The 17150-nt window shown below is 39.5% G+C and overlaps 1 protein-coding gene across 3 annotated transcripts in view; it reads right to left on the bottom strand.

Annotated features, from left to right (window-relative positions):
* Window positions 1–17150, bottom strand: part of LOC149083905 (uncharacterized) — a 73442-nt gene that overhangs the window by 31502 nt on the left and 24790 nt on the right. The window contains exon 1 of one of the 3 annotated variants that reach the window (XM_089234278.1): window positions 10826–11462. The exons of the other annotated variants lie outside the window; for them this stretch is intronic. Coding sequence (XP_089090404.1) covers window positions 10826–10911 — 86 coding nt within the window. The 5' untranslated portion in view covers window positions 10912–11462. Of the gene's footprint in view, window positions 1–10825; window positions 11463–17150 lie in introns of those variants that run through there. 3 annotated transcript variants of the gene reach the window in all.

Genomic DNA, 17150 nt, shown 5'->3' with positions numbered 1-17150 from the left:
GGGCTTCATTCCTTTTCATTTCTTTCATAGACCGGAAGAAAATATCTGAAAATGCTTTGACGCACACAGCATGCTACTGTGCATTATACATATCGTATCGGAGTCCTTGCGTGTTTCCTGGTCAGTTGCTTTCGCACGGACTATTATATCTAAACATATGTATATGAAATAAGGACATTCGTCGGATGTAGAGATGCTACTTTTTTTTAAGATTCAAGAAAAAATTGCGTGCAACGTGTCATACAAAGAGACTAAAATATACAGTAATATCTTGATATACATGGTTTCACTTGAAACCAAGAGATTATAAAGCTGAATTTTTTCACTTGAAACTAAGCTGAAAAGGACCATTGTTTAGTTCGAGACCGACTCGTGTTACGCATGCATTCAAAGGGCAGATAACCCTCTTTAGAACATTAAAATTAAAGGTACGCTGCGTTTGGAAACATTCAAAAGTTGTACGTGTTGATGTGACTACTTCATATTCGCTCTAAGCTACTTGAAAATGGCTTCAAGTTTGGACGATAAAGTCAGAAAAATTCATGATAATTAGCTAAAAGTTATGTGAATTGTCACTTAAAATATTTAGGTTTTTCAATTTTTTGCCTTTGGGTGTTGATTCTAACGCCAGCTGTTCCCAAACTTTTGCTTTAAGAACCTTCTGGAAATGCATAGGAGACTTTTTGCACCGCTTCGAAATTTCAATTTTGAGTTCGTTACGTTAAAAATACACATACACAGCTCATTTTTCTCGTATGCTTGGATGGTCGGTTGAGGTTCATTGGTTGAGTCGATTTTCTAAAAATAGAAGGGTTTCAATTTTCAACGTGTTTGCGCAATAGGTCGATTGCCCCCAGTCTGATTTTTATTGTTGTACAGGGAGAGTTATCAACTGCTTGGTGGGAGTGTTATAAACAGGTAAATGTCTAATTAAAGAGTTTCCACCAACCTTTGTCAGGGAAGCCGCGGTGGCCCTTACAATGATGCTTCGAAGTGATTCTTTGTTATACTGCCTTGGGAGAGCTACGGATAAGCGTTGTTGAGGGAAAGGGGTGACGCGAGTGAAAAAATTGGAGAACCAATGGCCTAAAAAGAGGTATAAACCTCACCAGGGAGCTATGAAAATTTAGGAACATGTTAATGACGGGATAGGAAAAAAAATATTGAAAACAAAAGATACTAGTCCCCATGGTAAATAATAACCCTTTGGTTTTTATATATAAAAGGTGTTGTTTGGTTTTTGTTTCCAAATTTTGTTTTTAACGTTTTACGTTGTCTTCCCATACTCAGGAAGAAGCTCCACATAATTCCGAAATCCATTTTGCTTTTCTCCACGTTACGTTTTAGAAAAACCTTGCCAACCTCTTCAATCGGTTGACATTTTCTAAGCATACCACGAACATAAAAAATCAGGAATCCCCCTGCACAACAGATTAGTTCTACAAACTGGATATACAAATTCCTTCAATCAGTTCAAACATTCCCAATTGCAAGATGTTGTGTTCGTTACTAATTTTTTGCAAACATGTAGCCAAATGTATTACACGTCATAGCAGTTGCGATTAATACGTTTGGGGTGATTAAAGTATTACGTCAGCATCGAGGGGGGGAGGGGTTTCGGATTTGCTGACTTGATGACACGGGGGGAGGGGGTGAAGGTTGCCTACGTCATCAACCACCCCTTTTTGAAGATATGAAATATTCTAACCTGCGACGAAATTTTGCTGACAAGGGGGGATGGGGTCAAAAATAGCTTAAAATATGCTTACGTAATACTTGAATGGCCCCTTTGCCAAAAAAAATTTACTAGTGTCATCTGTTGTTGGCTTAAAAAACTAGTTTCTGAACTGATGTATATTTTCGAAATATGCTAAATGTCTTCTTTTAGAGAAATTTTTGTTTCAAATTATTTTGATGAAATTTATTACCCCGTTCAGCTTAACTAATAGTGAAATTCGTCAGAGTCACATATCAGTTAAAACAAATTTTCAATAATAATTTGAATATATACCAACTAACGTCCGTTTCGGTTTCGAAAATTACGTGTTCCAATCAAAATTAGTTTCGGTTCTTACTTCACCAGAGACATCTGTTGGCAATTATAGATACTTCCTTATTGTGTGTTTAAATGATCATTTGCATTTTCTGAAAAAAAAAATTTCAAAAAACTAAAACCTATTATTCTAACAATATTTCAAATAGCTGAGCCCACCGAGAAAATAGGACATACTAAAATATCGATATATAATTACGATTTCCCCCCCCCCCCCTAATCTTAGTGAATCTCAAGCCATAAAAGAATGTTAGGGGCCGTTCAAGTATTACGTAAGCAAATTTTCAGCCATTTTTGACTTCCCCCCCCCCCCCTTGTCAGCAAAATTTCGTCATCAGCTCTGCCTCTCTGAATCTTAACGCATATTGGTGGGATCAGAGACGTACACGGGAGGCATAGGGGGCCCCCTCCCACACGATCAAAAATTTATTTTTTAATGCAAAAAAATTTTTTAATTGAAATTTCGGAAGAGAATACCTTTATGTTATTATAATCAATTTCTATTAATTTCAATGTTATTTGAAGGCTATAAACTCAAAATTTATCTTTACTAAATTCATTGCGACCCACCCTCTAAGCCATATAATAAATCGCATAAAGGCAGTTGGTCCGCGCCCCGCCCCACTCCATCGATGATGACGTAATACTTGAACGGCCCCTTCAAAAAATTTAGCAATTTTTATTCGACGGGGAAAAAATAACTTTCAGCTGTTGATTTCAACGGAATACGCCAAGAACGCATTTATTATGGAACGGAATATGGAGCCCAAACAAATATGAATATTCACCACTGGCATAGATATTTTTATTGCAGCATCAATGAATATTTTCACCCCACTCCCCACTTTGGTACAAGTTGGAACCTATCTTCAAAAAGGTATCAGCGAGACAAAAATCACATTTATAAGCAGCTCGGTTTTCTGTCTCTCAGTGAAACCTCCCTTCCCGCCACCCCAAATATACGGTCCAGAAGCTAACGACAGCACGTCGAAAAAGTTAATTCATATCCAACTTATAACGCATCATCGCTCAAGCAGTACTAAGCGAAAGTGAAAATCCACCTAAAACGCTGGAAAAACGATCTGGAAAGAATCTCCTCATTTAGCAAGTGAAGAGATTCGATGGTCAAGGAACAATAACTCATTCCCTTGATGACAAAAGACGAGAATATATGCATATCAGTGTGAATTAGATGCTAATAACATGCAAATGAAACCCCAAATGGTGACAAAATCAAGGCTCCGTATCAGAGATAGAGTTTCCACACTGAAAACGTGAGTCACATTATATCTAACTGGAAAACAATAGACCTTTATTCACGACAATGAACAATTCTTTGCCTTATCCTCTGAAGACAGAATATAGGGACTGCCAATCAGAAGTCACGCCTCGACACGTGCCGAAATTTTTTTTATTTCCTTATAACTTTCGCATAAGCTCGCATTACTCAGAGGAGATAGAAATACTGAAATCGATGTTTGACTGAAGCAGCGATTACCAAAGGTCTTTTCACGGGTGCCATAAAGCAGTGGTTCTCAACCTTTGGAAGCCCGCGGCCCAGTTTCACTTATTTTTGTAAGTGGAAGGGCCCTGTCAAATACATGACTAATGGAAAATGAATGGGGGGGGGGGGGGAAAGGGAATGAAACGGCAGATCAGTCGTGGCCCGGTATGAATAATGTCAAGGCTCCAGTGGTTTAGAAACACTGCCATAAAGGGTGACTAGAGATATTTCGGGGATAAAAGTACATTGGAAAAAGTTGAAAAGTTTGATTTCTAGCCAGTACGTTACGGTACCACCGAAGTACCTAGATATGGGTCAAAGGTGACCCAAATTATGTGAAATTTCTAAGTGTACCGCGAAGGTAAAAAAAATTGAAGCCTTGCACAAGATATTTATCTGCTATAAACTGGAAGGTATTTAAAAATGAGCACTATTCCTGCCCCCCCCCTTCTCTCCCATTGTTTAATCAAGGGGTTGTTGGGAAGGCAGTGGTTCTCAAAGTGTGTGTCGTGGCTCGTAGAGGCATCGCCAATCCAAGTCAAGAGAACGGAGACGGGACGTGTGTGTTGGGGTGAGCTGGCGACATCAATGTGTGCCTGTCTATTTAGTGAAAGTTTCTTTTCAGACTATTCGGGGAAGTCGTGGATAAGCTTTTTCTGGCAAGGAAGCCGCGGGTAGCAAAAGTTTTAAAACCACCGTCGACAAGGTGCTTATATAAAAATACTGTTTTAGTATGCCATCTTTCGTTCAAGAAAAAAATACGGCCATTCGGAGCAGTGACCGATTCACATACCCTTTTAAAAAGTAATATTCAGTATGTAATACAGGGGTCTACAACATTTATTGAGTCACGAGCACTGGCTATGATCGCCATCGAAAGCCCAGCGTTTGCAAATCATGCTCCCCAAAGCACAAAGAGTGCTCTATGCTCGTGTTCAATTTCGTGCTCACAAGCACTTAAAGCTTTAATTAAATATCCTGTGAAAATAGTATCCAAGGATTACAGTTATACAGATCTCAGGTATACTTACAAAGTTTCCGTAAGGGTGTTCCTCGTATGATGATGGGCATAGCCAGTGCCCATAACCTTTATTGAGTCGCGAACACTGGCTATGCCCATTACCAAACGAGGAGCACCCTTGTGTCAACTTTGACATAAGTGCCCGAAATCAGTAATTTTTAATTTTTGGGTGCAATTTTCACAGGTTGTTTAATTGGAGCTTTGATCAAATGATCACGACCATCGAGCATGAAATTGGAAAAGAGCATAGAGTGTGCTCTTACTGCTCGCAAGCAACAGGTGGGAATGAAATATAAGTTGGTCGGATGAAATATAAAAATGATACGTTGATCATTATCTCATCCAAGCTCACGGATCCCATAAAGGTGGATTCACATCTATAGACACTCACCGTGTCGGGCTAGAAGCGGCATACATTATTTAACATAAAATTGTCTGTCTGCGCAGCCACGATACGATAGATATGAATACGTTCATTGGTTTTATATTAGAGAATGTTTGCCTTGTTTGACACGACACGATGAGTGTCTGTAGATGTGAATCCGTCCTAAATATCTTCGAAAATCCTACTAAGGGGTCCGTACACCCGTTTAAGAGCCCTTGCTGTAGGGAGCCGACCCTTCAGAAAAGTGTCATTGCAATTATTCTCTTCACTTAATGATCCGTTAAATGCCTCATGGGCTTAAATGCGAAGTGAAGCTCTGAGCAAGTTAAAATTGTCTCCAAAAGCATTTTGAGAACCTTAAAATGCATCTTCCCCCCTACCGATTACCGAGACCTTTTTCTTGTCATTTTATCACTCGTTACATAAGCATGCAGTGAGTTTACGAGATAAGGAAGCCAAGTTATATTTTTCAAGGCTTTAGAAGAGTTCAAAGGTATTGTCAATGCTTATTGAGATAATACTCAAATACAATTAAACCTCTCTGATGGCCTACCTTCCACTCCTTTTTGCCACTCACTGACATGGTTCCTTAATAGCAGGAATTTACAAATCGGGCAAAACAAAATTAGACACCAGCCAAATTACCCAGGAACCTAGAATTTTTTCTTCTGCGTAAAACCGATAAAATTATTTTTTTTAGGCTTTTCCGAGCCTTTTTTTCAGGCTTTTCTGAGCTTTGTAACTTCGTATGTTGGTGCGAACACTTTTACACAAGTTCCGAAAGTTCTCTGATTAAGGGTAATTTTTTTCCGAAATTTTTGTTTGCACATCAGCTTACCTCTATTAAAGGACAATCTTCAAAGGTCCAGTTGTCTGAGGAAAAGAAAGTGGGGCCCCTCTTTAGAGGTATATAGTTAAGTGTAAGTATTCTCTTTCGTTTAAAGCAGTGTTTCCCAAAGTGGGCAATATTGCCCCCTCAAGGGGGAAGGAATGGTCGGGGGGCGATAGAAGCTACGGGTTTAGCATGGGATCCTATAGGTTCACTTGAGTTAGGGGGAGAAAAAATTTGAGGTGGCGATGGAATAAAAAGTTTGGGAAACTGATTTATACAGCGTTCAAAATGAAAATAGTTGCAAGACACAAATTTGTCATTTTCCAATTTTCACTTTCTGGTTTTATTAAGTAGCTGATGATTCAATAATTTCCTTCTACGCTTCCATAACAATTCGTCACCGGCGATGGGATTTACGTCACCGAAAAACATCGTAGCGGAACCAAAACCCGCTCTGGAGCGGATAAATAATTCATGGCTCACCCTCTGACCCGGAATAACCCTTAAAAAGAAATCGGATGATGACTCTACAATCTTTCACTATAAGTAACAGTAATCCTTTTTCTCTTTCATCGACGGTAAACACGTCTGTTTATATAATCACGGTGGTGAGCAAAGTTTTGAGCGTATGTAGAGTAATTAATTCGGCACACCCAAACTTTCTCCTAGCATGGCTGAATATAAAACGAGTTGGTATAACAAAACCAGACCCAATGAAGCCAGTTTTATTTTTAAAATCGTCCTTCCAAGGAGAACGGCTGTAACTGGGATAATCAACATCCATTAAAAAACTCGATAAGGACAAAACTCCTGTATTTAACTGTTTTGTTCATTAGTCATATCCCAAGTTAGAAAAGTAATCTTTTTAACTTTCTGTGCCTTCTTAGTGACTTATCGTATTGTGGATGATACGCGGCTTGGGAACACTAATCCCGTTCACAGATGCCATTACTAATGTTCTTAAAAATAATGTGATATTATACCACCGAACCTCGAGAGATGGAAATTGCATTTGTAAGAAGCTTATTTGGTGCAAAAATATTTTTGGATTTCGTTACAGAAACGGACACAAGGAAACTTTCCTACAAGTAAAAATCGAAAACGCCTCTGACTGAGCCCGATTTCTACTTGCGCAAGTGGAGCATTTGCTCAGTACCTCCATATCAGAACATGCATTCGCTAACTCAATCAACCAATTCGGCGAAGAACACCAATTTATTGATCCAAAAATGAAAAATATTAGTTTTACAATTTCACCTTGATACTCAAATATTTAAAATAAGGAAATAGCAGTACTGTGGGCCGGATTAATCCATATGAAGGCCCTAAGCACACAAGTTATTTTGGTGCCGCTCACCCGTCACTTTTAACCTTAGCGCATGACTCGGAGAACCACATGACAAATCTGTTTACAATTTTCAAGTATGTAAATTGGTAATCAGGTATTTTTAAGGGTGGGGGTATTCAGAAAAATCATTTCACTTGAGGTCTATGATTCCACGACTCGGCAGCCTCGAACGCCGGGGAGACCTCATGATAATTTGATCTGGTTAAAGTTTTGGGGGAGAGTAAGTATGCAAATTGATATTCAGGTATTTATAGCTAGATGGGGAGGGGACTCAGAAACATTTGTTTTACCCGGGACAATGATGCTGTTGAGATGCTCTGGGCTGGCTTTATGGAAATAGAGCAAAATTCCAAATCAAAATATTGAGCATTGATACAAGTTCTTGTTCGCACTTTACTTAGTTTCTCTACTTTTGTGTCCTTTCAGGGCCGCAACCAGAAACTAAACTTTACCCTGTTAGTTAGGGGAATCAATCGATTTTTTGACGTCCCCTCCCCACAATTTTTAACAAAAAATAAACTCGGTACCCTTCCTGGTCCAGAGCCCGGGAACTAGAACCCCATGCCCAGCCTTAGTTGCACCCCTGGTCGATAAAGATCTTCAACTGTACAATCAAGTGCTCTTAAAATTTTAGGATTTTCTACCAAATGACTGATGCTGGTAAAAAAATTTAAAAATATAATATACTATTTGATCATTTTCTGTGGTGCCCCCTTACCCCTTGATGCCCCGAGCACGTGCTTATTTTGCTTACTGGTTAATCCGGCCCTGGCAGTACTACTAGAACAACAAACACGCATAACTCCGGCAACATAAATACGTTAAAGATACATGAATACGTCAGGGCAGATATTCTTAACTTTTTGTATTCCACGGACCATTTGTGCCAATAACAAGGTGGGTCACAGATCACCTCACAGAATAATATTCAGTATATAATGCAAAAACAATAACGTACTTTTCCCATCCAAGCTCACGGACTCCTTTAAACCTCTCCAAAGACCCTTGGTTAAGAGCCATTGCATTAGGGTCACAAATGTGCTACAAAACAAGATCCAACATATACCATTTCGCTGGGCTTGACAAATCCAAGCCGCCACGTCGTCATGCCAACTGAAAAATTTGTATTGGCACCTACAATTTTCTATTTGTGAATGCCGGCTCTAGGAAAAAGAAACTTGACAATTTCGAAAAAAAATCCAGGTGCCAACCGCGTATATTTTGAGTCAAGTCCTGTCATTTCGTTAGAAATTCCCTTAGAGCAGAGGTTCTCAACCGGTGCTCCGCGGAGCCCCAAGGGCTCCTTGTGCAACTTCCAGGGGCTCCGTGGTGACTCGAGGAAAATAATATAAATCAGTAAATTCGACAGGTAAATAAATAAAAGAGGCCAACAAGGTTCTGCCATACAAATTATGTACAAAAAAGGGCTCCTCGAGTCAAACAGGACTCCACCACAGAAATTATATATTGGATAGGGCTCCGCGAGTTATAAAAGGTTGAGAACCGCTGCCTTAGAAGAATGTTTACAAGGTACCAGTAGTTTAGGCGACTTGATAAGGATCAGTGGCGTCGGAGCCGGGGGTGCTCAAGCACCCACGATAATTTGTGGCATGCATCCGAGCACCCCCAGAATTGATTCGGAAATTAATATTTCCGATATAAAACTAAAGACTAGCACCCACAGTTTCGAAACACTTCCGACGCTGCTGATAAGGATCTTATTCTAGTGGCAAACCAGCCGGGTTTGGGGGTGCACAAGGAATTTTTTTCAGACACTTGAGTTACAAGCCTTTAAAAACATTTTAAATTAACAGGAATCGATTAAAATAGTATATAAAGGTAATTCCTTTCAATATTTTAATTTTTTCACACATATTTGTTGTTTTTTTATCGTCTTGGGGGGGCCGGACGATAAGAAAACAACAAATATGCCCCGCCCCGCCTTATGTACACCTCAGCGAGGTGCACGTGCACGGTTAAGTAGTCTCATTACACCTTCATAACACGCACAAGTCCCCTCCGACAAGACTTCTACCCCTTGCTTGAACATTTTCTACTAAATTTATAGTGCAAAAATTTAAAAATATCGGTCTATTCCCGTCCCTTCGGATTATAGCCATACACAACACAGTGTGAGCTTTGTGTGAATTGTAAATAACGACCCCCCCCCCCTAAAAAGGTGAGGCTGACGAGGCCTTCGGGGTCTTGGACGATTCTAATTTTTCCTTTTCACACTGTAAATTCGCTATAGAGAGCCAGTGAAAAATCTGGCCCAGGAGCCTGCCAAGGATTCTAGCCTAAGATCCCTGCTGCAAGGTGTGGCGTGTAGGCAGCCATATATTCAAATATTTTAGAGGGATAAAACATTGTTTTCTCACGAAGACGCCAAATTTCCAAGCTTGGCCATGTTCTTAATGGTTTGAGCCCATCTGTGAGATCCAGATGTATTGCGAGATCAATCTTTAAAACCCATACTAGAGTTACCTGCTAATTTTTCAAGTTCATGGGAAATTCAAAACAATTACAGTATTAGCAAATCGAAGCCCACTAGAAAACTCCCACCCAAGTGTGTAGGAAGTTCTCCATCTGTGAAAACACATTGTTTTAAATCGACCCGATCTCGCCCTTCTCTTCAAGGATATGAAACAATTGCCACACGCCTAGCCAAACGTAATCAAACATAAACTGAACATGATTTCATGGCCACTGAACGTTGATGTAACAATAACGATACTGTACGATAGGACGGGGTGACAAATAAGAAAAACAAAATTTAAGCACCAGCCAAATTTCTCGAACCAAAGTCTGGTATCTTGGGGAGAAAAAAAGCATTCTGATTGTTTTTTTTTAACTTTTCTGGGATTGAATGACCCTTTGACCATTAAAATTATGTCATCCTTTGGACCCGATTTTGTACCCGCATATACAAAATTCTAGACTTCAATACCAATGTCTTAGTCAGCTGGGTCACGCCATGCTATAATTAGAAATAAATTTTTATGGCTTTGCGCCAGTGGGCTGCACTAATTTTGCTGCCTTTATCTCATTATAGTCTGATCTAGACCACTCATTCCTCAAATCTGATGCCACTCCGAAGTTTTCGCCTTTGGCTATAAGCCCCCCCCCCCCCCCCCTCCCCGTAAATAGGCCTTTCTATACAATGTGAAAATGAATATAATAAGTCCTGAATAACGAACGAAAGAAAAAATCTAAAATTTTTTGGAAGCAAATATGGTTTTAAGCAATGTAGGTCGGTTTAATGCTGTGTTACGGAGGACTTCAAAATTAGTACCCATGAACAAATTTTTGACACCTACTGCGGCTTTGTTTATTGAGGGTTTCATGAAAATGATTGTACAAATCTGGTGAACTCTGGCTCCTATTCGCAATTGAGTAGGAGCTATGATCATACCTGGGAAGAGGGGAAGGGGGGGGATGAGGAAAAAGTTCACTTTTAACGTCTTTCAACACTACAGGAGATGCGTGCATGCAGGGCTGACCAAGCATCTAGTTGCTGCCCTGGTAGGAGCACTTTCATAAGCGACACACAAACCCCTTTAAAATCGACCTTATTTAATTTCTTGCACATGTAATATGGAAGCCCACTAAAAGTCCTGGCCATAAAGCCAGGATTGAAGATATATAGGTCCTACTTTTAGTAATATAAAAAAAAAAAACTCACCGTCTCATATAGAGCTTCATCGAAAACCAATCGACATCGAAATACTCTTGAATAGCCAATTGAATTTCTTCAGTTTTTCTCTGCATGTTTCGGCCGAATAAATTAAAGTCCACGCACGGTAATAATCGATCAGTTCATTCGAGTTCAGAAAACCTACACCATGATGAACCAAAACAAAACAGGTCACCACATTCACGAACGAAATTGCAATTGACCGGTGCAAGGCGATATCTGCTGCTGCAAGGCACGACAATCTCAAAACCCACTGATACAGAGGAGAAATGAAGAACGTCTACTCTTTCAAGTATATTTACTTTTTGATCAGAGAAAAAGACACGATTTATCTCTCAGAATAACGTCACACGTGAAGATAAGTTGCTCTCAACCTGGAATAAAAAAATTAGAATACACAAGGTGTGTCCTATAAAAGTCTAATTCCGAAAACCAACTTGGAGAGAGAGAGAGAGAGAGTGCGGATGTAATCTTATTTGGGTCTTGGGCAAGGTTTCTCCGAAGCGATGTTTTTTCTGCTGTTTTTCCGTACCAAAAACACCTCACTAGTGAATGGCAAGAAACCCACATGCACATTCACTGACTTTTTACACAACTGAGACTGGGACCTACTTGAGAAAACTGAGGAGAAATTGGGACCGAATCAGCGGAGGAGGAGGAAAAAACTAACCGGTTTTTTGAAACAGATGTCGAGAGTGGTGAGAAACTGAAATAGTGTAAAAAAAACTGAATCTAACAGAGAGGAGAGAGAGCAATGAGAGAGAATAAAAAAAGAGAGCGAGAGAGATCTTCTCTCCAGATTATGGTTTTTTTAATATGCAGTATATTCCACACAAAAGGTTCTTTTTACCCTTCGTTTTTTTTTTAACAGAATAATTTTCGTTTCTAGTACAAATTTCAATCAGGTTTTTCCTTTGTGACCTTGAAACTTCTTTTTCATTTGATCCTAATTTGAATGTCGTGGCTTCATTGGAAAGCACGTGGACGCCTAATATTTTTTTTGAAATATGGTTCATCAGAAACGATCATCATTTATTGCTTATTAATGATGAATCATGATTAATTTTCGATGTCGAATAATGAACTAGTTTGTATAGAGCAGCGGTTCTAACCGGTGCTCCGCGTACACTCTCCAGGGGCTCCGCGGACATTCGCGAGGAAAACTAAAAAAAAAACAGTAAAATTAAAAAAAATTATTTTAAATATTTTTAAAAGTAAAAATAAATCAGTAATTTTGATGAATAATTAAAAAACTGACTTACGGGCTCCTTTTTAGTAAATTTTTTTACAAAAAAGGTTGAGAACCGCTGGTATAGAGCATAGTTTCCCAACCTGTTTTGTCCCATCGCCCACTTCATAAATAGTTTTCTCCCATCGTAATATCCACCCATGATGATCCCACCCATAGGATCCTATGTTATGCCCGTAGCTTCTACCGCACCTTTGGAACTTTCCAGTGATTCCCAACGGAAATCACTGGTATAGAGCAAGGGTAAATCTGAGGTCCTCGGAATGATTTCGGGGGCTCATGAGCTCTAAGCGGATACAGGCTCCTTGAACATGGGAGGGACGGGACGAATGCCCAACTCCGCCCTCCCACCCATGCAAATAATACAATTTTTTATTGGACGCCCCCCCCCCCTTCTATATCCGTCTATGTCGAGCTGGGATAAGAAAACAATTTTTTTATTATTTATAATTGATATATACTGGTTGAATATTATTTTATGTAGGGGTCCGGAGCATTGACACACTTACTTTACCGCATACCAATTACGGTCATAAAGTATATCACCATACGGCAATTTCTAAACAGTGGAATTGAGTGGGAAATGAAGGCGTCATCTATCGGTTGTCCTTCGCCTGGATTCGAACCCGTGGATCTTGACGATAACCTTCATAGTGGAAGACGAGCATCTTACCACTGCGCCACTCGGGCGCAGGCATTGGCATACGTAAGCATGCAGAAATAATAGTTTTATTTTTTTGCACTAAAAACCTAACACTTAATTTGAAAAAAAAAAAGATGCCGCCCCCACCCAAAAAACCCTGTGCATCAACACCACCTATACTAGAGGGGTCTCCATATGGAGTTCGTGACGTCAATTTTTCTTTTTATCTTTCAAACAGAACACAACTTCGGTCTACTGCCATGGGCAATTTACTACCGACTGAGTTGGGCCGGAAGTGGGAGTGAGTATATACAGGGTGATCAGCGAATAAGCCCTTATTTCAAAATTAAATATCTCTACAACAAAGATCAATAGAATTATGCGGTAAACGGTACGTTTATTAGCAAAACTGTAAGAATGTTGTACAGAAATTCCGAAAATTTAGTTTATTTTTTTATTTTTTAAAATTAAAAAAAAAAAAAAAAACTGGAGATTTTGGGGTTACGAAAATCCTTATTTGTGTGAAGAGAAACCACTGCATTCGCCTAAAGTTACTGCATGGGCTGCGGTATGCTCCAGAGGCATTATCGGCCCCTTCGTGCGAGAAACGATTACTACTGAACGTTACAATTTTGGAACAACTTGTCAGCACACATGGCGCATACCGCAGCCCATGCAGTAACTTTAGGCGAATGCAGTGGTTTCTCTTCACACAAATGAGGATTTTCGGAACCCCAAAATCTCCAGTTTTCTTTTTTTAAATTTTAAAAAATTAAAAAAAAAACTAAATTTTCGAAATTTCTCTACAACATTCTTACAGTTTTGCTAATAAACGTACCGTTTACCGCATAATTTTATTGATCTTTGTTGTAGAGATATTTAATTTTGAAATAAGGGCTTATTCGCTGATCACCCTGTAGCTTTGTGTCTGATTTTCCAGTGCTGTCATCTATACTTCAGAAGTGAAGTGTAATGATTGAATAATTGTACCGTTGTAGGCCTGTTGCTTTCTATGGCGAGACTTTTTAACGGGAATATCAGCTCGCACCAGCACCTTGGAATTGGGAACCACAGAAAACCAACTTCAGCCGACCACCACTGTGGCGACGGTCGGGTTCGAACCCGAGCCCTCGCGATGCGAGTCCGTCATTATAGCCACTTGGCCACCACAGCATCGTGGCGTCACTGAAAAAAGTCATCTCACCTATAGCCATTGTGTGTGTGGCTATATCCAATGGCTATAGGTGAGATGACCTTCAGTGACGTCACGAGCTTCATGCGCAGTCACGAAGCTCACTATAGGTGGTGTTGTGTGTACGCTTATTATCCGCAGATTTAATTTTATTGTCTCCAAAGGGTTCGTGTAACCAAGCGCGGACCCACAAAAAAATAATGGGCCGATGAGTGATATCATACAAAAATGATGTCCCGCAAAACACGGTACAGTAATGACCATTAACACCCTATAAGCTTCCCCCAAAAAATACACATCACGCTGCCTTAATACTTTACGTTGATCACCAGCAAAGCCTTGTTAATAAAGTAGCACGGCTATCTTTACGGTACGGGCGCGTCTTTAATACGACTTTATCTACCAGGGTCGTTTCTGTTGCATTTTAAAGCCAACATATGGATACTTTTTACCGCTACACTCCTTGAATCCGCTTCACGATTCCTCCAGGGTGAAATATCACCCCCCCCCCCCCGTCTCCTTCCTTTAGGAACAACTGAAAATGGTGTAAAATATTTTCGAACATGAAATATTAATGCTGGATAGATTTTATTTGATTAGATCTTTGGCTTCATCTCATGTCTTTGCTGATGTTACTGTGAAACCTACATAATGGCTACGGGGACCAGTGTTTCAAGCTAAGCCAGCAGATGCGTATATTATGATAAGGGATAAGCACGCAAAGTTTTGTATTAGATCAACGTGTTGCTAAAAATAAACTATGCATTCGGATAATTGCAATTGAAAAGCAGCACGTAACCAATACAACCGATGATAGATAAAAAGAAATCATTCCAGTTGCAACAAAAAGCAATAGTGAAATAAAAGATAAGACAGCACTACATCGGGGGAAAATGAAAATTTCGTCACCATTCTGTATGCACCGTTTCTAAGGAAGCCTTGACCTCCAATAGGGCGATAAATTGACACCAGGCATGAAAGCTGTTAACAATCAGTGAAATTGGACTGTGTGTGCATTGACCTGCCCTTCCCACTCAAAGTGTGTTGTAATTCGATCGAACACAAAACAGCTGTTAATCGAGCACTCGAGTGTATAAGTGCTTCCAGAAGTGCCCCCACACTATGAAGACTAGTTTGACATGCGATTCCACGGGGAACCACGTGTAAAAAATGTCTATAATATACTTTACAATACAACCGTTCTGAGTTGAGATTACATTATAAAAACTTAAACGAAGGTCCGTAGTTGAAAGATGTTCGGATAAGAAGCTAATTAAAATGATCGATGAAAGATGTTAGCTAGCTCTTCTAGTGGATTTATTTTTTTAGTCCAGAGGTTCTTGACACGGGGTTCATGAGAGAACGATTGACTCGGTGGTTCTCAAAATTTAACCACCGACGACTCCCTCGAATTGGTCATCGTTTATCCACGTCTACCCAGAATGATATCGAAAAGCACCAGTTCATAGCGCTAAATAGTCACACATGTATGTTACATGCTGAGTATTATTTATAAGGGCGGTCCTTGACATTCTTTTTACTGGCGGGGGAATCGGGGTTCGCAGGCTAAGAACTCCTGCTCTTAATGTTGAAAACGCATTTATATTCTTTCTTCAAAATTGGAACACTTCAGGGCCACCCCACTACATGGGCCCGCCAAGGCACCCCAAAGACCCACAATGAAATCTGGTACAACAATTTTCGAGAACCCGTATGCAAGTTGGTAGTGTGATTGAAGGGCTTAAGCAGAGTAACCTTTGCGGGATTGGTACACCAGTGGAAAGTGTAGTGAATTTTTCCTAAAAAAATGTGAGTTAATACTCTTCAAAAAGTAGCATTTAAAAATGAATGAAATCGATTGAAGCATTTATAAGTATAAAGATATTTTCTTTTAATATTATATTACTATTTTCAAATTTCTGTTCACCTTGGGGGGGAAGGGCCCCTCTCTCAGCGTATCTCTCTGGATTACAGAGAGTTTCAGAGCACCACTTTATCCGTGGACTAGGATGACACTATTCAGGCGGTACCACATACAGTGGATCAAACTTACAATGTTCAATCTAAAACGTTTTTCCCCAATTAATACAACCTTATTTTGAGATTCCCAACTCTTGATAACCACTCATAATGATATCCCGTTTAAAACACTTCCCGCTTGCAACGTTTTTCAGAACTGTTTTTTTAAAACGTTACAAGTGGTATCCACTGTATTTTACGTTAGATACGGTATGAATGTAGGTTCAGCTATGCTTAAAAAAAAAAATGAAATATCGGCTGCATTAGAAAACTTGCGAATACGGGGCCTTCACAAAATAGAGCCTTATGTTGACAAAACAAACGTCTCGTAACGCTGCCAAACTAAATAAACACGCGTACACTTCCGCGGTGAGACTGGTGCCAGTGCTTTTTATCTCTTACGAAAGGATTACGAAAAACAAAATTAACTTCGGGGTAATAACTTGAATCTCAAGTTTTTGAAATACCAGAGCTTAACACGCGACATCACGACTCCGCCAGAGCGATAAAACTACATTCTTTGTTAAACTAAGAAAGTGTTCAGGAAACGATATTATATATCGTAATATTATGTAAACACCTTCCGATAGGTTCTAGATATGGTGGATTTTTTAAAACTTTTTACTTTCGCTGCACCCTATCTGACCCCGAAACACTTCGGTAGCACCCTAAAGTGCTCCGACACACTTCGGGAATCAAAATTCTTTTTATAGGACTAATTCAACACTATATAGAACGGCGGAAGCGGTCATTTTGACCGCAATCATTTCGACTTTGACATGCGATTATACCAGAACGGTTTACCTCAGGTTGTTGAAAGAAATTTCATGACTTTTCTTATCTTGTTGAGGCTCTTAATTTCTTGAAATATGAATATATTCCAGATCTCTTAGTTTAGTAGTAAAATGAAGCTCTACCTAGAACGACGGTAGCGTTAATTCCGGCCGATCACTATAGAAATATTTAACTAACATGATAGTAAAACATGCTGAAATGGACAGTTTTCTTATGAAAACATTGATATTGGAAGAACAAAATAATGATAGAAATGATGTTTTATCATTGTGTGTGTTTGCTTTTCTCCAGTACCGTTCAAAAGTACACTTTTGGAAAAGCTCGTCATCGTGCGTTATTAAATTTATTTAGCGTTTTTATGGATCTTTGCTCTTTTGCTGCATTACATTCGCTGGTACAATGCCACACGACGAAA

This window comes from Pholcus phalangioides, unplaced genomic scaffold (genome assembly GCF_987345545.1).
Source record: "Pholcus phalangioides strain wild (caught in Gottingen) unplaced genomic scaffold, Ppha-v1.0 ptg000008l_1, whole genome shotgun sequence".
Classification (NCBI taxonomy): domain Eukaryota; kingdom Metazoa; phylum Arthropoda; class Arachnida; order Araneae; family Pholcidae; genus Pholcus; species Pholcus phalangioides.
This window is presented reverse-complemented; position numbering and strand designations above follow the sequence as displayed.